Consider the following 23,200-nt stretch of genomic DNA (forward strand, 5'->3'; position numbering starts at 1 on the left):
AAAGGAAATCGGAAGAACTTTTCTAAAATTTAAACAAACGCTGTCTGGATATTAAATCCGGATATAATATATTTGTAAGTCCCAGCTCTCAAAAATAAAATATCTAATCTAAATACAAATCTGATTATCACCTGTGTATATTGACCATGATGGACAAAGACGATACATTTTCATCTGTATTGTGTGAATTTTTAAAGCTTTACTTTGAAGAAAGAAAACAACATAGTGCTCAATCTGTAAATTAATAATTACAATCTGAGTTATCTCTCTTTATTCACTTTCTGAAGTTTAATATCATTTACACTCAAATGACTTTTGTGTATCATCTATGTTATAATGTACTGTATCTAATTGATATAATCAGAGCGATTTGAGTGTTAAAGATCGTATGAAAGTGCATATGAATAATCGTGTTATTTTTTTAATGTTAGAAAGGGCCATGTCTGGCCATGTAATAAGGAAATTCAGAATTTGAATTTTTGAATTTGAATTTGAATATTTATCTCTTTTGTAACAAGTTTAAATCTGGTTTTTATATTTTATTGCCTGAAATAATGGAGACAATTGTCTATTGTCAACTTTCAGTTTAAAAATGTTGCTCCCAGTCTCAGTTGATAGCTTTTTCACACTGATTCAAAATATATAGTATATATATATGATTCCTACATACTTTTGCCTGTATATTAAAGTGAGATATTGGGTACGTTCATTTACAGGTGACTTACAGGCTGACTTGATAATTTTCTGTCTAAATATTTTTAGCAATAATCAGTTTATGTATTTCTATGACAAAATATTTGGATTCTAAGTACTTTTTGATGAAAAAATTGCAAAAAAGACTACTTCCGGTTTTCTCAAGGTCACTTCCGGTAGTCATTTTTCAAGGTCATTTGTCACCTAACCTTTTGTACAAGGTCAAATGCCTTTATAATGAACTTAGTTGAAGTTATAATCAAATAACCTCATATCAAGACATTTCAGGGGCAACAACTCCTATAAGATGCCATTAAATTGTATAAGTCTAAACGTAGCATATCTTCATTACAACAAAGCTGACATTTTGCACTAGTTCTGTAATATGTATCTTTCAAAACGTCGGAGAAAATGCAAAATCAAGCAAAAGTCACAATTGAGAACTTGACCTTGACCTTTGACCTTGACCTCATTTTCTAAGTTAGTACCTAGGGGACTCAAATAAAATCATTCCAGGGTTATACGGTTAACTGTTTATGAGTTAAATAAACATACCGACAAATTTATTTTGTAAAGGTAGATAACTCCTATAAAATTTCATCGAATCGCTTCGATCCAAATACGCCAAAAATTACTGAGGATGTAACGAACAATTTGTAAAAAGAATTTTGTCGCTATCTTGTTTTGTTACGAAGAAGATGCACACAGAGGATAAACAGTGAAAAGGGAGATAACTTTTACATAGAAAATGGTTTGCCTTAGCAGGGTGAAATTTAAAAGCGCATAAACTATACGATACCATATGAGAAATATCTAAGCGACATATTGCGAAACAAACATTTTGCGCAAGAACAAAATTTGGCGGAAGAAAAAAAAAAAAAAAATAATAATAATAATAATAATTAAAAACCAATTGTTCAGAGAACAATTGAAAGTCTTTCCACATCAAAGAAATTATAAAATGAAGCAATTTTTTCGTATAAGGTGATAATGTGCTACTTCCGGTGAAGTTTCTTCCAGTCTCATATGAAAGCTTCTTTAAGATTGATTCCAAAAATATAAAGTTTCTATATACTTTTATCTTCTATAATAATAATATATATGACTTACCATTACTAAAAGCCATGGATTCAACAACCATGCTAAAAGTCACACCATCCTTCTTTGATGATTAGTGTTTATCAACTATTTCACCTCATGGCAGTTGTAATTTTATATATTAAACAATGCACAAGAGCTAAAACAATTGAAATTTCTGTAGAATGTTAATTTTCATTCTGTAAAATATAAATTGATGATCAGTTAATTATAAAGAATTCATGGACAATGTCTAAGTTGTATGTTGATTCTACTGCATATTTTTGGTAAACTAATTTTCAAATGTAAGTCATTAATGGTCACTGTAAGAATACAACATAACATTATGAAATAAACATTCACATATGTGTAAAAAACTTTATGAAATTTTCTATTCTAGTAATTTATCTTGATTAATTGATTGGATCTTTTTTTGCTTTACATCCAGTGGCAAATGTTTCATGCATATTCAGGATGACCAAACACCTAAATAACTACAATGGTCATATACAGTATATGTTGCCAGAGCCCTGTTTGTTGTCAGCACTAAGTCATGTTTCAGTGCTGACATCCGCCTCCTACGACGGGGACGAAGGGTTGGACTTCAGGAGGCATAATTTTTTTAAGTTATGTCATTCTTAAAATCAAAATTAAAGCTGACATTCGTTTAATACTGAAGATATTGTTGTTGTTTTTTTGGTTCTACATGTTGTTTCTTTGTACCCTCATTAGTCATATGGAACAACTATTTTCAGTGCCTCATGATAGCTGTAATATGTTGGAATAATTGTAACCTGTGTATCATGACATCCTTTTACATACACATGATCAATAAGAGTTCCACCTTCTGTTGTTGGACTACTAACAAGTTGTCTGAAACCTTTTGATAACATGAAACTTAATACTGTACAGCCACCTTTCAAAATATCTTGATTGAAATCGCCAATTACAACAACTCTTTCTGATAAGTCTTCCAATTTACAGATTAATGTTTCCATGTTCTCCATAAATTTTCCTAGATTATACCTCTGGGTTCTGTAAACAGTAGCAACAAAAACATTTCTACTTGGAATCTTGAAAACTATACATTCTAAGTTTGATGTCAAGTTGCACAATTCTGTTTCTGAAGAAAGCTTGTGAAAAACACACACACCACCATGCTGCATTTCCTTTAAAGAAGAATAATAAGAATCATCTTCTTGAAAAGCTAGAGATCTGGGCAAATGAAAACCATCATATCCAACCATTTCAAAGCAAGTGAATTCTTGATTAGCCCAGGTTTCAGTAAGACAAATGTAATCCGCACTTCTAAAGTCTGGATTTTGTTTAATATCTTCTGCATGAGTCTGTAAACCTTGAATATTGTGATACATTATCTGGAAAGATTGTGTATGTTCCTCTGCTGTATTCTCCATTTCAGGCAAAAATCTTGTCATTTCTGAAACACCCTTTACAATATCAGGATCGCAGAAGATTTTCTTGTCAATTTTTTCAGCTTCTATGCTTTCAATGTGTAAACCAGATTTTGATGTAACTCTGCTAAGGGCTACATATGCCTGACCATATGTGAAACATTTATTCAGATCAACAACACATTCTTCAACTGTTAATCCTTGAACTTTGTGAATTGTGCAAGCCCAGGCTAACTTCAATGGAAACTGTTTTCTTACACAATTGCTTAAAGGAATGTCTTCACTTGAAGGTTTCAATCCAACACAGTGTTTTCCACTGATGAGTTTTTGTACCTTTGCATTTCTTCCTACTCTTTCATTGTCAAAGTGAACATATATTATACTTGGGAGGGAATTTGGTGAGAAGTCTTTGATAGATATAACAGTTCCCATTACACCATTTACTAAACCATCTGCTGTGTCCTCATTCTTGATTAGCATTACTCTTGCTCCCTCAGCTAAAAGAATAGATATTGGGAGACAGACATCTGACTTTAAACAATGTACTTTTTTCAGAGTCAATTTCCCCGAAGTTTTGTCTTTTTGGAAATCTTGTGCCTCAATCAGTTTTGATTCTGTACATTGCTTCATTATCATCTCCTTGTTAAAGGTGTCAACCTCTGCATTTGTAGAATATATGTGCAAGGCTTCATCGGGGCTATCACCAAAGCAGTGTTGTAATGTTTTTTTATCAGATGATGACAAACTTTCATTTTTCTGCTTAACACGCAATCTATTTAGTAGTTCAGCAAACATTCCATCCTCACGTTGACGCATTATTTCATCCAACTCGGCAATTTCAAACAAGCCATTCCATAGCTGATTTGAGGGATTAGAAGGGTCATCTACATACAATTTGTCTACCCTTTTTGTTCGAACAGGTGGTAACTGATAAAAATCGCCAACAGCAATTATTGAAACACCTCCAAATAAACAATTGTCTGGTCTTTTTTTAACCTGTCTGAGTCGCTCATGAACGAAAAACAACAATTTCTTATTGACCATTGAAATTTCATCAATTATCAAGATTTGCAAATGTTCTAACTTTGATCTGAGCGAATTAATTTTGTCTTCACTAAGAGTTGCATGATCAGGTGAGAGTGATTTGAAAATTCCAAGAGCACTATGAATTGTCAATCCATGGATATTAAATGCAGCCGTTCCAGTTGGAGCTGTTAATAGAACTGTGAGATCATCTGGATTATTTGTTGTTTGTGCTAATATTCGAGTTGCTTCATATTAAATACATTTGATCAAGTGACTTTTACCCGTTCCAGCTCCTCCAGTGATAAATAAATGTAAAGGCTCTGGTGTTTTTCCGTTTGCTTTTTGAATGCACCAATCTCTTACTTTATAGAGAATTCTTCTCTGTTTCACATTCAAACTTCTTAGCCTTGGAATAACTTCATTTTTTGTGAGAGAAACAGACAGCAAATTAGTTCCAACAGATGATGAGCTCTTTTCATTCAAATCTGGTATTGATAAATCCTCCTCAATCACACTAGATACTTTGCCTTCATCTATACATTCTCTTCTATTCACTTCTGCTTCTGGGCATAACTCACACCAAGCATCTTCTTTAGGATCTTTTTCATGAAATTGCTTTTCTGCTTCCTCTAAATCATGACCATTTTTCACAAAGTCTGACATGTTTTTGATAACAATTTCTTTCACAGAACTTAATGTGTTATCCCCTTGAAACTTAACTCTTCCACATGTGAAGAAATTCTCATATGTTTGAAATAAGAGTGGTTTTAACTGTTCATCATATCTGTATGGCAAATACAGTTGCAAAATGCTTTGATAATATTTTTCTGGGGAATTTTCCGGAGAGAAACGAGGATATTTTATAACTGCAGGTGAAGTTCTTGTGCGTTTTCTAATATACCCAAGTGAGCCATCAAGTTTGAAGGTTGTGTCTTTATTAATTTTCTGTGGTAATTGTGATTCTAGAATAACACTGTATTCAGAAGTGAATCTTGCAAGACACAATTTGATAAAGATATCAATATGTGGTCTTCCTTTATATCTATCAACAATGTTGTTCATCCAAGTACTATTTTCATCTTCATCTTCATCTTCACTGTCACTATTATGTCTTTTTCTTTTAGAAGACTTACAATTTTGTTGTTTCTCTAGGTCTTTCAAAGGAACGCTCATTCTACATGGATTTTCACCAACAGGTATAAATTCTACTTTCCTTGAACACTCTCGTAATCTCAATCCAGTAACTCTAAACACTGCTTCTTGTGCGCTTATCTCTCTATGGTGTAAATATGAAGTTCCAACTTTTTTCATAGTCTGTTGAGCATTTAGATTTCCTTCTTCTGCTTCATTTTTAGTCTGTTGCAGGAGTAATCCTAGCTCTCTCTCAGCTTTACTTATATAACTTATAATGTATACAACACAGGAAAATGCATCCAAAATATATTGTATGTCCATATTTGCATCCCAAGCCCTCAAAAGATGTGGGTTATACTGATTGGTGTATATTTCATTTGGCTGACGTTTGAGAACTACTGTATTGCGATTGGTGATAAAACGATAATATGTTTCGAAGCTTTCTTGAGCAAGTCCTATCTTCTTGAAAATTTCAGAAACATCTAAGTTTTCATCTTCATGCTTTTTTATAACTTCCCATAAGTCGGACAATATTTCCTTTGCTAATTCTTCATCGTCCTTTGAATCTTCATCTGGATCACTTGGTTCTGAGATAAATGTTCTAGTTGAGGGAGGTCTTGGGAAATTAAAACGACATACTGTTCCCTTTTTCTTACATGATTTTGAATGTTTTTTACTGTGTTGGTGTACTGCCATAACAATGTCATGCAATTCTTTGTCTTCCTTTTCATCTGGTATCTCACATGTTATGTACTTGTCAATAAAGGTAATAATGTCATCAATATCATCTTCGCCAAATTTTGGAGCATTTTCTACCCAAAACAAACAATGTGTGTGGGGAGAACCTCTTTGTTGAAATTCAACTCGGTAAAAATAGTCGATTACTTTCCCTATTGGTTGAGCTTCTGACATGATAACATCCTTCAGAAACATATGAAATCTATGATCAAACATTCTTACTGCTGTAACAGGATTGCTACACAGAACTTTACATTTTTCATCCCATGTCATATTTTCACTATTTCTCGTGTCACCTTGCTGTTTTAAAATTATGTTTATAATTTCTGACCATCTGAAGTCTGCAGAAGAAAAAGAACAGAAGAATGTGGGAACTCCTAACTGTCTTATCATTGCAAATATATCTTTTTGTGAGCTTTGCCAATAGGGAGGAGTTCCACGAATGGGTTTTAAATATTTTATAGCTTCATCTTTCTTAAATAATTCTTTTAAGGTTTCCTTGTTGCAAAGCATTTCTCTTGTAACTTTCTTTCCTTCTTTCGAAAAAGGACATTGTTTTCTAAGAGATATCTGAACGTTTGAAATCACGCTACTGAGCTCTGTTAAATATTGACTGAAAAATATGTAGTTGGTATCTCTAGCAAATCTATTTTCAACACTCATTAATCGAAGATTAAAGTATCTTCCAATTGTTAGTTTTTCATCACGGTCTTCATCCGAAGTATTTTTACCTGATGGAAAGTGCACAGGAAAGGTTTTAGCTTCAATACCTGGTTCTTTTAGAACACTAAGTGGATTGTTATTTTCTGCTGGAGCTAAATTAAATACTTGATCAAAGCATAAATCTAAAGCCTCTTGACCTATGTCAGCAGGTTGTAAACAAGTATCTAACTGAACACCACGTAACCTATCATCAATATAGCTATACTGTTCGCTTTCTTCTTCTCTTTCATTGCTTTCTTTTGAAGACTTTGACATGTTTGACGCATCTTTCTGTATTTTATTATTCCTGACCGACTCAGTAGAATCAGATTCAGTTTCATCATTCACTACTTCATCATCATTTATCTCAGGAATAGGGTTTATCCATTCGTCATTGATAGCGACATCTTTATACCATACGTTTGTATCCTTTAAATACACAAGTGCTTGCTCCAAATGGTTTGGTCTTACAAATTGATATTTTTCATAGCCTTTGTAGTTGAGCTTTCTCTTCAGTTTAACCTTAAGTAAAAGACTTTCATCTTCTGATCGTGGTAGTATTGTTGTAACTTTTGTCAAATCAGACGGCACACAAACTACAGGTCCATGAACCCCTTTTTGTCCTCCTTTTGGTAGAGCCATTATCTTCATGAATGGAATGTTCAGGGCTATAAGTTGTTGCTCTATTGCATTTAGCTGTTTTAATTCTAAAGGAACATCTTCAAGCATTAAACCATTTGAAAACGACTCTGCAGGTGTTTTACCTTTTATCATTTTACGATGACAAGTATAACATATCCATAGACTTGTTCTGCATGTTCCTTCAAAAGCACAATGAGTATTGCAGTCATCTGAACATTTGTGTTTATATTTCTCTGTTGTGCATGAATCATATATAGATTGATCATAGGATCCCTTTTTACAGATTAGAACCTGTTTTTCAAAGAACAGCCTCAAGCAACAGGAACAAACACATTCTGGACCTTTCTGAACTGCATCTTTAAATTTTCCGATAACTTCAGTTATTTGTTTGTTTTCCTGTTTTAAATTTTCACGACGTGTTTTGGTTTGTTGTTTAACCTTACATCTATGTGAATCATCATCTGCATACTTCTGTATACTTGCTTGTTTAACATGTTCTTTGTGCTTTTCGTCTTCCTTATACTTTTGTACACTGACTTGTTTCACATGTTCTCTGTGCTTCTCATCTTCCTTATACTTTTGTACACTTACTTGTTTCACATGTTCTTTATGTTTTTCATCTTCCTTATACTTTTGTACACTTACTTGTTTCACATGTTCTTTATGCTTTTCATCTTCCTTATACTTTTGTACACTAGCTAATTTCACATGTTCTTTGTGGTTTTCATCTTCCTTATACTTTTGTACACTAGCTTGTTTCACATGTTCTTTGTGGTTTTCATCTTCCTTATACTTTTGTACACTAGCTTGTTTCACTAGTTTCTTGTGATTTTCATCTTCCTTATACTTTTGTACACTTGCTTGTTTGACATGTTTCTTGTGTTTTTCATCTTCTTCATATTTATTTATACTAGCTCGTTTCAATTTTTCTCTGTACTCGTCATTTTCTTGATATTTTTGAATACCAGATTGTATTAAGTTATCTCTGTAATCTTTGTCTTCCTGATACTTTTCTTTTCCAGCTCGAATTAAGGAATCTCTGTAATCCTCATCTGTTTTATATTTCTGAGTTCCAGATTCTATTAACGCATCTCTGTATTCCTTGTCCTCTCGATATTTCTTAATACCTGCTTGCTTTAAATTATCTCTAAATGTCTGATCTTCTTCATACTTCTTAATTTTTTTTAAACGTGTTCCTTCATTTTCCCAATATTTTCTTTTCAGTGTGGAAGTCTTTCTTGCCTTAAATTCCTCATCTTTCCTGTATCTCATCCTTTCTTTTTCAGCTTTTGATAAGACTTTCAATTCATCATTCCAAAAGTTATCAGAATCATTTGTTTTTGAAGTTGGCACCTCATATTTTCTTTCAAATTCATACTTTTCCCTTCTAACTAGACTAGATAGCATTCTGTTTTGAAACCTTGACTTTTGAGTTACAGCTGTGACAACTTCGTAATGATTGATGGCAGTCAGATGTTGAAGATAAATAGCCTGATCATTAATTTTGTTTTTGCTACATAATTGAGATGAAGAATATTTAATCCATGAATCATTGAAATAAGTGTAAATGTCAGTTTTAAGCAGGTCTGCACATGCTATAATCTCCAACTCAGTTCCCCATACATTATTTTCGTTCATCTGGAGAGTCTGTATGTGCTCTTTGACAGTTTTAAATCTTGGCTGTAAAAAAGATTTAAATATTTCTGCATTTCTTATCAAATGATCAACTATAGCTTTTCTTATATTTCCAAAAAACTCTTGTCTATTTGAAAGTGCATATGAAATAGCTCGAAACAAACAATTTCCATCACCTGTGGTAGATTTTGTAGCAGAAGGGGGGCCCATATCAAATATATTATTGGTGATTGTCTTGTGTATATGCTTTGTTGGTATCTTCACAATGAGACAAAGCCTTTTCTTTGCAACAGTGTTTATTGGTTTAAAATCATAAGACAAGTCAGTTGCAGACACAATTTCGACATCAGATTCATCCTTGTTCATATCATCAATAAAAGGCACATCTGCATTACTTTCAGAGCTACAGATGTCAAACATTGGATTTATTTTTTTTGGAAGTTCTGGACTTTTCTCGTTTTTTACGACGACAATTTCAGGTAGCTCATAGTCACTGGTGTCAATTGGTGCATGATTTTCAATATCGTTATAGTCAGTGTTGTTCATTTGTTCATGGTTTTCAGGAACTTCATTGTTGTACATAACAGGTTCTCCAACTATAGAGATGCTTACTCCTGTAACTTCAAACCACTGATTTTGACTGGGTCCTAATACCATGTTGCAACAGTATTGATACAGATGATCTAGGCTGCTCAATTTCAAAAGTAAACTTTTGCCATTACTGTGCTTTAAACCAAACTCGTTTCTTGCATGTGAATCAAACAAAAAAAAGTCTTGACCATGTTTCAAAGCTAAAAATGAAGTATCATATGCACATATAAAGCAAGCATCATAATCTACAAGTGATTCCTGTAAAGCTTGGTCTAATGGCAAAGAATTACCAAATTCACTAAAATCAATGGTTTCAGATGTATCTATTACAGCTGATATTGACTCTTTTAGTGTCATTTCCATCAATTTTCCTGAAATATCTAATATTGTTGGTAGGTCGGATATTAATAAGTGATGATTATTACCACTAACACGGCTATATAAATCATTTCCATAAATCAGAACCTTATCTAAATATTTTTGATCCCAGTAGGTTAAATCTTTCAATTTACTAAAAGCAAGAGCTGAACAACAGTTTGCCACACATTGCTTACCACTGTTTAAACCAAACCTTATATCTCCTTGGTGAAAACTACCTTGTACAATTGTATTTCTAATATCTGATCTAATAACCTTTACGTAATTCTTAACCACAGCTGTGGTTTTTTTTTTGTTACATTGCGATTTGGATGTAGGTTTGTTCTTTATTTTGTTCTGATATTGTTCAAATTGAACTATTTCACTATCTGTTTCTGTATATGGACAAATAAGTGAGTTGTGGTTTAGATCTAGTTGTTCAATCAAATGTTTATACTTCTTTTTAATAATCCTATTTTCATCCCTTTTTTCAATCTGATTTTGATCCGGTTTTTTTATCTGATTTTCATCCAGTTTTTTAAACAGCTTTTTATCCAGTTTTCCAATCCGATTTTTATCCAGTTTTCCAATCCGATTTTTATCCAGTTTTTCAATGCTATTTTTATGAAGTTTTTCAACATGATTCTGGTCTAGTTTTTCAGTCTGATTTTGTATATCACTTGTATTTTGATATAGATTATCATCATCTTTATTTCTCACATATTGTTTGTTTGTAGAGCTGAGACTCTGATCTAGTTTTTCATTTTCATTCTCATATAAATGTTCAATTCTATTCTCTAATATACTTTCTATTTCATTTTCTAATATATTTTCTATTTCATTTTCTAATATATTTTCTATTTCATTTTCTAATATATTTTCTATTTCATTTTCTAATATAATCTCGTCTTTTTCTACAGTATATTGACATTCTATAGAGATAATGCTCTCGTCTTCATCTAAATCATGACAGTTTTGAGAGATGATGCTCTGATCTAAATCATGACAGTTTTGAGAGATGACGCTCTGATCTAAATCATTACAGTTTTGAGAGATGACGCTCTGATCTAAATCATGACAGTTTTGAGAGATGACGCTCTGATCTAAATCATGGCAGTTTTGAGAGATGATGCTTTGATCTAAATCATGACAGTTTTGAGAGATGATGCTCTGATCTAAATCATGACAGTTTTGAAAGATGATGCTCTGATCTAAATCATGACAGTTTTGAGAGATGACACTCTGATCTAAATCATGACAGTTTTGAGAGATGACGCTCTGATCTAAATCATGACAGTTTTGAGAGATGACGCTCTGATCTAAATCATGACAGTTTTGAGAGATGTTGCTCTGTTCTTTAATATTTGATTGGTTGTTGCACTGACCATCTCTAAAATTATTATTTTTTTCCTGTGTCCTCTTTCTCATTCTTTCTTTATTTTCTTTCAACTTGGTACTTCTTGCCTTTTTACTTTTCTTAGGCATTATCTGAAAAAAGAAAATATGTATTATATTATTCCATATCTTACATTTTAGTTTCTCAAAAAATAGAAACAGATTCATGATTGTACTGTGTTCCACAATCAGCCTACTGTATAGTATGCTTAGAAAATACAAATTGCCCTGTGATAACAAATACCTTCAATGCAATGGTTCTATATATATATAAAATAGAAACGACTTATAATCGATGACCCAAGAAAAGATCACATTATTAAAAACCCTATACCAGTACTTTTTTACCCAGTCATAACCAAGAAATATGCCACAGATAAATTTCCAATCATTAGGCATCTGTGTATAGGATATTTATAGATTATTCAATTTTTTTTCTTTATAAAAATGTGGATTGTATCCATGGCACGTAAATGATGCCCCCAATTGCATATCTTATAAAGTTACAAATGGACATACCTGAAGAAAGGTAAAAGTGACACTACACAAAGGTTTTGGCCCAAGAAAATAAAATGCTTGACAAATTTTTCAAATTGTCATATAATGTTTAGAAATGCATAGGGTCAAGAAATATAAATGAAAAAAAGATTTTTGTCTGATGCGGTCACAATTATTGTCATAATATGTACTGTTATCATAAAAACGATGAAAAATTCAGAATTTATGCAGTTTTATAACTGAATTTTGGTTGTGGAAACATCTTGCACAGCCAAGAAACAACAAAATAATTTAACAGAAGCTTTATTATAACTGTTGCCATCATCTTACCAAATATAAAGTTATTTCTTGTGTTCGCACATACTTTTTCAAACCAAAATATACTTATAATTTTATGAAAAATAAGAAAAATCACAAATTTTGACAAAATACGCAAATTAAATCATGATTTGTTGCCATGGTAAATTGTTCAATGTCAAATTTGTTAAGTTTTTCTAATATATTGTACCTTAGTCAAGTTTTCATTGATTTAAGGGTATGTATGATTACTTTAAAATTTGTAGTATTTTTTGGGCCTTATTGCCCTAGTCCTTTGTACTTCAAACTTGATCTGAGTTTTGTTGTAATAAGCATAGTGTATACGTTTAGTGACGTTTGGTTGAGGCAAATTCAAATTAGGGAACGGAAATCAAAATGTCGGCAATATTTCTATTTGTAAAGGGGCATTACTCTAGAACAAGGAAAATGACACCACCAAAATTCTAATTTAATCAGTGTTTTGTTATCATATGCATTGTGTATAAGTCCCATCACATTTGGTTCAGACAAACTAAAGTAAGAAGGGAAATAAAATTTGACATTTTTTTCATTTGTAAAGGAGCAAAACTCTAGAATAGTTTAAGTGACACCACCGAAATTCGAGCTTGATCTGTATTTTGTGTTTTTAAGCAAGGTGTAAAAGTTCCATAACTTTTTATTTATGCAAACTGAAGTAAGAGAACCGAAAGGAACAATTGAGCAATTTTTCCATTTGTAAAGGGACATAACTCTAGAATGATTTAATTGACACCACAAAAATTTGAACTTGATATGTATTTTGTGTATATATTTTTAAAGCATTGTGTTTAAGTTTCATAACATTCATGACATTTGGTTTAGGAAAACTGAAGTTAGAGAACAGAAACATAAAATTCAGCATTTTTTCCATTTGTAAAGGGCACAACTCTAGAACGGTTAAAGTGACAACATCAAAATTTGAATTTGATCTCAGTTCGGTAAAAATTAGCATTGTGTATTTTAAAATCAATCAGATCCAGGACCTATCCAGTATATCTTATCAAAATCCTTTGTTTTTAATTCAATTTTCTATTTGCATACATTTAGAATAATTAAAAGCTGATAAACTCAGTGTATGATAAATTAATATTTCCGGTTATAGAATACATTCTTCAGCATTTATTTCCATATTTTTCTAGAAATTTACAATTGAATGTTTGTAGTATAATTATTGTGTCTGTATTAAAAAAGGAGTTTCGGTTATGGTCATGTAGACCTAGGCTTATCCTCATCAGTGTATAAGTTTCATAACATTTATTTGAGGCAAACTTGAGTTAGAGAAAAGAAACCAACTTTGGGACGTACGGATGGACAAGGGTAAAACTTAATGCCCTTCCATTTAGGCAGGAGCATTAAAATAATGATTAAGCGATGAAGTTGTCAAAAAAAAAGCACTCATTGTCAAATGCATGGACAAAACAATTTTAACATTCAACTGTCACTAGAGAAGTGTGGAGCAGTAAGTCTGCTTAAATAATAATGACAATACCATTCATTAATCATGTTAACTATACTTTTCACTAAAAGCCAGATAATATTGAGATATTGAATAGGTCAATCCTGACTTTTGATTTGGGGTGAAGTTAATCTATCTCATCACAGAAGATCTTATAATAAACTCATCATAGATACCAGGATTGAAATTATATGTGTGTGCCAGAATTATTTCATCGGTGACCCTTGATAAAAAAAAAAAGAAGATAAAAAGGCCAAATAAAGTACAAAGTTGAAGAGTTCATTTTTTTCAATGTAACAATGTTGTGTCTCAATACTGAAATGGCTCTTTATCAAATAGTTGCATAATAGAAGGAATCAAAACACACACAGTTTTTCTCACATACAGATGTATCATTTCCCCAAAAGTCCATTTGCTCTGGGACAAGCGTTCATACATGTATGCCTTTGCTTCTTCCAATGTTTATTTACAACCACAAACAAAATAATATTATTAAGAATAAAATATTTAATTCATCTACAATATATTCTTCTTGATTTTCAAATGATTCCTACCAAGTCTAATCTGTATATGTATCCAGGAAGATAACCAAAATTAATTCAAGGACTTCACTGTGACCTATGAATGAAAAAGTATTAAAATATATAGCAAATAAATTAGCAAAATCAATCATGACAATCTAATTTTTTTTGGATTGTTTTATCTTCTGTGTGTTTGTTAATAAAAAAAACCCCTCTAAAATGAATGTTTGTTTGCCTTGCTTTATAAAGATGTCAAAAAATGATTACTCTTATATCTGGTATACCTATTTAATCTTGTTCAGTTAGTTGAAAACAATTAGTTAAATCAATACTGAATTTTAAGAAATGTTGATTTATCAATATTATGTATGTGCCTGTGCCAAGTTTATATGAGGCTGTAAATCAGGGGTTGTTATTTGTTGCTGTGTAACACATTTGTTTTTGTACATTATTTGTACATAAAACAGAGTGTTTGTCTTTTTTTGTTGGAGTTGTTTAACATTTGTCCTTTGGTGGCTTTTATAGCTGACTATGTGGTATAGGCTATGTTGATTTTTGAAGACCATACAGTCACCTACAGTTGTTAATTTTTGTGTCATATCGACTCTTATGGAGAGTTGTCTTAATGGTAATCATACCACATCTAATGAGTTTTATATTAACTAATGTTTTGTCAAAATGAGCCTTTCATTTGTTTTATAAATTTCTATTTTAACCATGTTTGAAGACTGATGGGGTGGGGTTTTCAAGCTCAATTTTAAGAGATGATCATAAGTTATACTCAAAACCAAGTTTGGTTGTATGGTTGTCACATATGTTAGTGATAATTTTCCCGTATTTAAATTTCCCTTCTACCTTCTGCCATAAAGCAAATTTGTTGAAACCATACAGATTCATGAAATATATAAATAAAAAAAAGATCATTAAAAGACTCATTAAAACAAATAGCGAAAGAACCCTTTATCTCTGGCTTGAGAAGACTGCTGCAAGCGTAAATATGCAATGTCAAATACCAAAAAGAAGAAAAAAATACTCAATATAATGATATATACAATATATAAAAACAAAAAAATACTTGAATGTGTTCTTTAGCTGCTATTTGTTGTTCATGGAAAGCCTATGTCAAAGTTTTGTAAAATTTGTTGAAAATCCCTAGATCAGTAAAATGCAAGGAAATGAAAAAAGTATTTTGAAAACTTTGATTCAGATATTGTCTCTTATAAACCTAAACAAGTTTCTGTCAAAACTTCATAAACTAGATGCTCTAAAGAGCCTGTGTTGCTCACCTTGGTCTATGTGAATATTCAACAAAGGACACAGATGGATTCATGACCAAATTGTGTTTTGGTGATTGTGATGTGTTTGTAGATCTTACTTTACTGAACATTCTTGCTGCATACAATTATCCCTATCTTTAATGATTGGCCCAGTAGTTTCAGTGGAAAATGTTGGTAAAAATTTTCAAATTTTATGAAAATTGTTTAAAATTGACTATAAAGGGCAATAACTCCTTAGGGGGTCTTGATTGTGGCTAAGTATGATTTTATTTGGCTCAGTAGTTTCAAAGGAGAAGATTTTTGTAAAAAATAACTAAGATTTACGTACTAGAGGCTCTAAAGAGCCTGTGTCGCTCACCTCGCTCTATGTGCATATTAAACAAAGGACACAAATGGATTCATGACAAAATTGTAGGTGATGGTGATGTGTTTGAAGTTCTTACTTTACTGAACGTTCTTGCTTCTTACAATTATATCTATAATGAACCTTGCCCAATAGTAACAGAGAAAAATATTTGGTAAAAATTTACATAAATTTACCGAATTAATGAAAATTGTTAAAAATTGACTATAAAGGGCAATAACTCCTAAAGGGGTCAACTGACCATTTTGGTCCTGTTGACTTATTTGTAGATCTTACTTTGCTGAACATTTTTGCTGTTTACAGTTTATCTCGATTTATAATAATATTCAAGATAATAACAAAAAACAGCAAATTTTCCAATTCAGGAGCAGCAACCCAACAACCAGTTGTCCAATTCATCTGCAAATTTCAGAGTAAATAGATCTTGACCTGATTAACAATTTTATCCCATGTCAGATTAGTTCTAAATGCTTTGGTTTTTGAGTTACAATCCAAAAACTGCATTTTTTTTTAGCCATGGCAGCCATCTTGGTTGGTTGGCCATGTCACCTGACACAATTTTTAAACTAGATAGCCTAATGATGATTGTGGCCAAGTTTTATTTTATTTGGCCGAGGAGTTTCAGAGAAGAAGATTTTTGTAAAAGTTAACGACGACAACGGACGCCAAGTGATGAGAAAAGCTCACTTGGCCCTTTGGGCCAGGTGAGCTAAAAAGAATACCTCTAAAATGTGTTTGATGAAGACTAACAAGCTAACTTTACATTTGTCTGATTTTTGTTAACTTTTGGAGTTTGACGACATGAATGAGTTATATTAAGGTACCATTATTTCTGTTTTCATTATTTAAAACATGATGGTCTCAAATGAGTTCGTCATGTGCATATTGCAAGCAGAACAGGATTTTTTTGTTATCACAAATCTGTTTTATTCTGACTGAATTATCCTTACCCAGATATAAATTATGCAGTCAACTGCGACCTTTAGCTGATTTCACTTCAATTCTCCAGTATAATTATTTGTGATCTGAAAATCAAAAAAGAAAGTTTAAATTATAGAACTGACAAATTTGTATCCCTAATACGGGTATTTTCAGTATCAATATAAAATAGCAGTAACTGTAATTAGAAAGAAAATTCATAAAGCTTTGACATATTGTAATATATTTGAAAGTAAAGATTGGACAATGCTACACTGAATATTTGGATTGTCAATTGATCTATAATTAACCCAAGATAATACAGCTATTTCCACTGAGTGTGTAGCCAAAGGTAATATCTTTGGTTAGCTTGCTTGTTAGCTGAACCGTGAAGTCATTGTTAGGTTAGGTAAACTACCCTACATGCACTTTAAACTTAGACTAGTGCGACGGAAAACTTATTTTAATCTGTCTGTTGGACTATGCTACTTTGAAAGGAGGGTATATAGTATACCTGACCCTATAATGACTTTATGGTTCAGCTAACAAGCAAGCTAACCAAAGATATTACCTTTTGCTACAAACTCAATGGAATCAGCTGTAAGACAGATACTAATAAAAAGCACATTTGTCAATGTGGGCAAGGATTTCTATGTGTTTGAGGAAGAATACTTTAAAATGTGTTCCCTTTCTAAACTTTTGATCTTAAAATGTATATACATTGTATTAGCTCATTGAATATTTTTTCCTGATTTAAAACTAAATGTTTGGTCTCAAATGTGTTTGATGATGCAAATTTATTTGTTTGCTTACTGAAAATGTTCTCAAATATGCTTGATCTCTACTTAAGTTACCCTCCAAAACTTTTGGTCTTAAACGTGTTTGTTGAAATTAACTTTATATCTGCTTGCTTTCTAAAATTTTTGGTCTCAAATGTTTAATAATCCTTACTGAAATGTACCAGATGCAACCAACTGTGACTGTAAGAGGAGTCTAGTGCTAATTCTCCAAACAATGTTAAATGCTATAAATTATCTGAAAATAAAAAAAAAGATAATGAATCTACACTGGAATATCAATAGTATAATCATACAACAAATATTGACTGAAACTAGTACTATTATAGTCATGAACATGATGAAGCTACATCATATTGTCATGAGATAAAAGGAACTAATGATAGGCAAACTTCTTAATGTTGCAATTGTTGACCTTTGTTTTTGATGAGGGTAGTTTTTCTTGTAAACTTTTTTAGATGAAGGTAACTTTTACATTTGTTCATCTAGTCTCATAAGTAAAAAATGTAAAACTACTACCTTTGAGACTAAATAAATAATAATTGTTAGGTTGATGTTTAGACGAGTTGTATATATATACATATGAAGTCTCCGAATGATTGTATAATAAAAACTATATATATATATATATATACCTTAACATGCTTATAAATACAGGTACAGAGTCCTTTCACTCCCAGAACATGTTTGAACCCTTAATGTTTATTTTTATTCAAATACATTTAGTACTGGTTGAAAAATTAGAAGATTTTAAGATGTACATGATGTATACATCCAAATATTTATATTTTCATTAATAATTAATAGGATAGCCTTTGAAAAAGCATTTGCTATATATACATGATATATATGTTCCGGACCATCATGACCATATGAGTATTTGGACCATATGCATATGGTCATGACTATATGGTTATATACTCATATGGTCAGGGTAATTAACACTCTAATACAGTTTACTTATAATACTTCTAAACTCTTCATATGGTATGACCGTTCATTAAAAAGACGCTATCATACAGTTAATTTTATTATTTATTATAATCATGATAATAAAACAATTTGCTTAAATAAAAATTAAAAGTTTCACACTGAGTTAATTTTTCTTTCTTGTCAAAACTATAATAAACACATTTTATACCAATGGTCATTACCGATGGTCGTTACTAATTTGTTATTACAATTGAATGGCGATATGTCGACTTCAAAAAAAAATCAAAAAATTTCTTAAAGAACTGCTACACAAGAAGTCACTGCAAAGTAACATAGTTTATTTAAAAACGAGTATTATACTCATATGGTCCAACCATACACATACAGTCAGACCATATAAGTATACGCATTTGGTCATGACCATACGCATATGGTCCAAATACTCATATGGTCCGGAACATATACTGTGTATCTCGCACAAAAATGTCAAAATCTAGGTTGTTTATTTAAAACTGTTTACATACAAAACACTGGGCATCATAAATCAATCTAGTTATATGCTATATCTTAATGCAATACATAAATTACCATGTAAAAATAAACAAGACTAGTTGCAGATTTGCAAACACAGCAATTTAAGGTTGAATTAACGACAATATTTTGTTTTTGACATGTTTGATATGTAAATGTTCCAGACCATATGAGTATTTGGACCATACGTGTATGGTCATGACCATATGGGTATATACTCATATGGTCGGGGTAATTAACAGGTTTACTTCTAGTTGTCACGTCATTAAAAAGACACTATCAAAGGTAATTTTATTATAGATCTATACAAAAATTAAAAATAACAAGATGAACAAAATGAAAATAAGCAGTTTCACACAGTAAATTTCATCACTAGTCAAAACTACAGTAAAAACATTTTTTTTCTTCATTTATCGATGTGTTATTACGAGTGAATGGCAAAATGTCGACTTGAGAAGATAACTTCCAAAAATATCTTAATATACTGTTACACAAGAAATCAATTGTTTTACTACATGTACTATAAACTGACGTAAATTCAACATGATAAAGACTCTAATAATTTGCTTACTTTTGAAACTTTATATAATAAGCATTTATTTAGCAGTGCAATATTCAGACTTTTTATACTAATACGTGTTTTTGTTGTCAAAAAATGAATGACGTAACCGGCAAGGACCCTAGTTTAATTTTCTAAGTTGACTGGTGATATGATGCTCTTCAGTCTTGTTACGATAATGGAGATCTAGAGCTTTTTAAAAACATCGTAGACACATCAGAATGACCAAGGACCCAAGAAAAGCTATGTTACTGTATGGAAATAAATGTCACCCTACGCATACAAGCAATAATACCATTAGCGATGAAAAGTAGCTTTGGCATAATTATTTATTGCTATTTGAATTGTAAATAATGCAATAGCATGTACAAATCATTGTTTTTTATAAAGTTTTCTAATGCATATTATTGAAAAACAAATACCTCTATGGTCCAAATATTCATATGGTCCGGCCCGTTAATAACCAAACGAGTATCATACTCATATGTCCGACCCATCGTGTACGGTCGGACCATACGCGTATGGTCGGACCATATGAGTATACGCATATGGTCATGACCATACGCGTATGGTCCAAATACTCATATGGTCCAGAACATAAACATGGTAAACAAGCAAGTTTAAGTAAGCACTATTTATCATTTTATTACACAGCAAAACTTACTTCGTAAAAAATTTAATTAAAGTTCTGTGTTTATGGTGCTTTATATAACTGGTAAAATGTAATAAGACTAATCGAGATCATGTTGAACATCTGAAATCACTTTATTTGAATAATTATGTCTTTTACAGAACTTTTTGAAGGACTGGTTATTCAAATTAACTTAATTTTCAATACAAAAATTTAGTAGACATGGTAATTATAAACAAATACTCAAATATATTTATATTTATATTAGTTACAGGGATTTGCTTTCAAATAACAAAGAACATCGACCAATAAGAATAGTGAGAAGAAAATGCCGAGAACTATAAGTATTTATGTAGCAGATGTAAGAACAGTGTCCTGATTTTTGTGTCCAATATCATAACGCTATTTTTAAATGATGTAATCTGCTTTGTTGTAATAGAATTCTTAAAAACAATATGCAAATATGAACTCTCGCGAGATGTTCAAACAGGTAAATCCGAGATGATTTACATTCTTGTTTTGATCTTCGTAATAATTAAGCAAGAAAATTACGTTGTCGTTATGCGTTACATTTCACACAAAACAGAAGTCCAGTTATTTATTAAAATTGTTTTTGTCCTTAAGTTCTAACCATTTCCGGTCATACGTGAAACATGTGACTAACATGTGATAACGCCATTACGGCTGGATGTATGAAATACTAGGTCTAAACATTGTTTTTGTTTCCAACAGGATGTTAGCAAACATAATCTGTAGACTTGTTTCGTCTTGTTAAAAAGAGGAAAATACAATTGTCAAAGAGATGCCCCGGTGGTCTGTTATTTTTCCGGTCGGATAAACAGTGGTTTGCTACAGTATAAGTAAGGGTTAGTCTGAATGACAAATGGTTGAATTGGAATCGTACGAACTGCCACATTTTCTAAAAACCTTTTATCAATAATTAAGCTAGTGATTTATCAATTCTTAAATATCATCTTTATGACAGTAAATCAACATGATTATAGATTTTAGTTTTGTTAAATAAAATAAATTATCCGTCTGTCTGGACCATGTATTTTCCTTCGTAATCCTCTAACCAACGACAAGTAGCAATTCTTGACTATTACCTGATTACATAGGCACTTGTTTTTGTCAATGTGATGCTTACTATCCACACTCTTACGAAATGATTGTTCGTACGGGTGTGGATCACAACCGCACATTGACAGAAACAAGTGCCTGTGTGTTACGTGCCTATAACAAGTTAACAGATACTTCGTTGTGCTTACCTTAGGAACGATATACGAATGTCGATAGAAAACTGTTTCTTCAATAATGTAGTTGTACAAACTAACTTCGAAATGTAAACCTTGGAATGCGAGCAAACAAAATAAACCAAAAAAATCATGCAAAGGAAATCGGAAGAACTTTTCTAAAATTTAAACAAACGCTGTCTGGATATTAAATCCGGATATAATATATTTGTAAGTCCCAGCTCTCAAAAATAAAATATCTAATCTAAATACAAATCTGATTATCACCTGTGTATATTGACCATGATGGACAAAGACGATACATTTTCATCTGTATTGTGTGAATTTTTAAAGCTTTACTTTGAAGAAAGAAAACAACATAGTGCTCAATCTGTAAATTAATAATTACAATCTGAGTTATCTCTCTTTATTCACTTTCTGAAGTTTAATATCATTTACACTCAAATGACTTTTGTGTATCATCTATGTTATAATGTACTGTATCTAATTGATATAATCAGAGCGATTTGAGTGTTAAAGATCGTATGAAAGTGCATATGAATAATCGTGTTATTTTTTTAATGTTAGAAAGGGCCATGTCTGGCCATGTAATAAGGAAATTCAGAATTTGAATTTTTGAATTTGAATTTGAATATTTATCTCTTTTGTAACAAGTTTAAATCTGGTTTTTATATTTTATTGCCTGAAATAATGGAGACAATTGTCTATTGTCAACTTTCAGTTTAAAAATGTTGCTCCCAGTCTCAGTTGATAGCTTTTTCACACTGATTCAAAATATATAGTATATATATATGATTCCTACATACTTTTGCCTGTATATTAAAGTGAGATATTGGGTACGTTCATTTACAGGTGACTTACAGGCTGACTTGATAATTTTCTGTCTAAATATTTTTAGCAATAATCAGTTTATGTATTTCTATGACAAAATATTTGGATTCTAAGTACTTTTTGATGAAAAAATTGCAAAAAAGACTACTTCCGGTTTTCTCAAGGTCACTTCCGGTAGTCATTTTTCAAGGTCATTTGTCACCTAACCTTTTGTACAAGGTCAAATGCCTTTATAATGAACTTAGTTGAAGTTATAATCAAATAACCTCATATCAAGACATTTCAGGGGCAACAACTCCTATAAGATGCCATTAAATTGTATAAGTCTAAACGTAGCATATCTTCATTACAACAAAGCTGACATTTTGCACTAGTTCTGTAATATGTATCTTTCAAAACGTCGGAGAAAATGCAAAATCAAGCAAAAGTCACAATTGAGAACTTGACCTTGACCTTTGACCTTGACCTCATTTTCTAAGTTAGTACCTAGGGGACTCAAATAAAATCATTCCAGGGTTATACGGTTAACTGTTTATGAGTTAAATAAACATACCGACAAATTTATTTTGTAAAGGTAGATAACTCCTATAAAATTTCATCGAATCGCTTCGATCCAAATACGCCAAAAATTACTGAGGATGTAACGAACAATTTGTAAAAAGAATTTTGTCGCTATCTTGTTTTGTTACGAAGAAGATGCACACAGAGGATAAACAGTGAAAAGGGAGATAACTTTTACATAGAAAATGGTTTGCCTTAGCAGGGTGAAATTTAAAAGCGCATAAACTATACGATACCATATGAGAAATATCTAAGCGACATATTGCGAAACAAACATTTTGCGCAAGAACAAAATTTGGCGGAAGAAAAAAAAAAAAAAATAATAATAATAA

General features: G+C 31.6%; 1 protein-coding gene and 1 long non-coding RNA gene across 2 annotated transcripts; both read right to left on the reverse strand.

Moving 5' to 3' along the window:
* Window positions 1-2,498: 2,498 nt before the first annotated feature.
* Window positions 2,499-11,801, reverse strand: LOC134722358 (uncharacterized). The gene is made up of 6 exons (XM_063585973.1): window positions 11,751-11,801; window positions 11,393-11,495; window positions 9,324-10,828; window positions 7,868-9,104; window positions 4,490-7,546; window positions 2,499-4,393 (listed from the first exon to the last, which is right to left on the reverse strand). Exons 1-6 carry the CDS (start codon window positions 11,799-11,801, stop codon window positions 2,499-2,501), a joined length of 7,848 nt encoding a protein of 2,615 aa, XP_063442043.1.
* Window positions 11,802-13,618: 1,817 nt separating this feature from the next.
* On the reverse strand, window positions 13,619-21,612 carry LOC134720864 (uncharacterized). Its single transcript, XR_010107806.1, has 4 exons — window positions 21,492-21,612; window positions 17,724-17,807; window positions 16,805-16,879; window positions 13,619-14,310 (listed from the first exon to the last, which is right to left on the reverse strand). It is a non-coding gene; the product is annotated as an uncharacterized LOC134720864 (long non-coding RNA).
* Between the last annotated feature and the right edge of the window lie 1,588 nt (window positions 21,613-23,200).

Source organism: Mytilus trossulus, chromosome 6 (assembly GCF_036588685.1).
Source record: "Mytilus trossulus isolate FHL-02 chromosome 6, PNRI_Mtr1.1.1.hap1, whole genome shotgun sequence".
Classification (NCBI taxonomy): Eukaryota; Metazoa; Mollusca; class Bivalvia; order Mytilida; family Mytilidae; genus Mytilus; species Mytilus trossulus.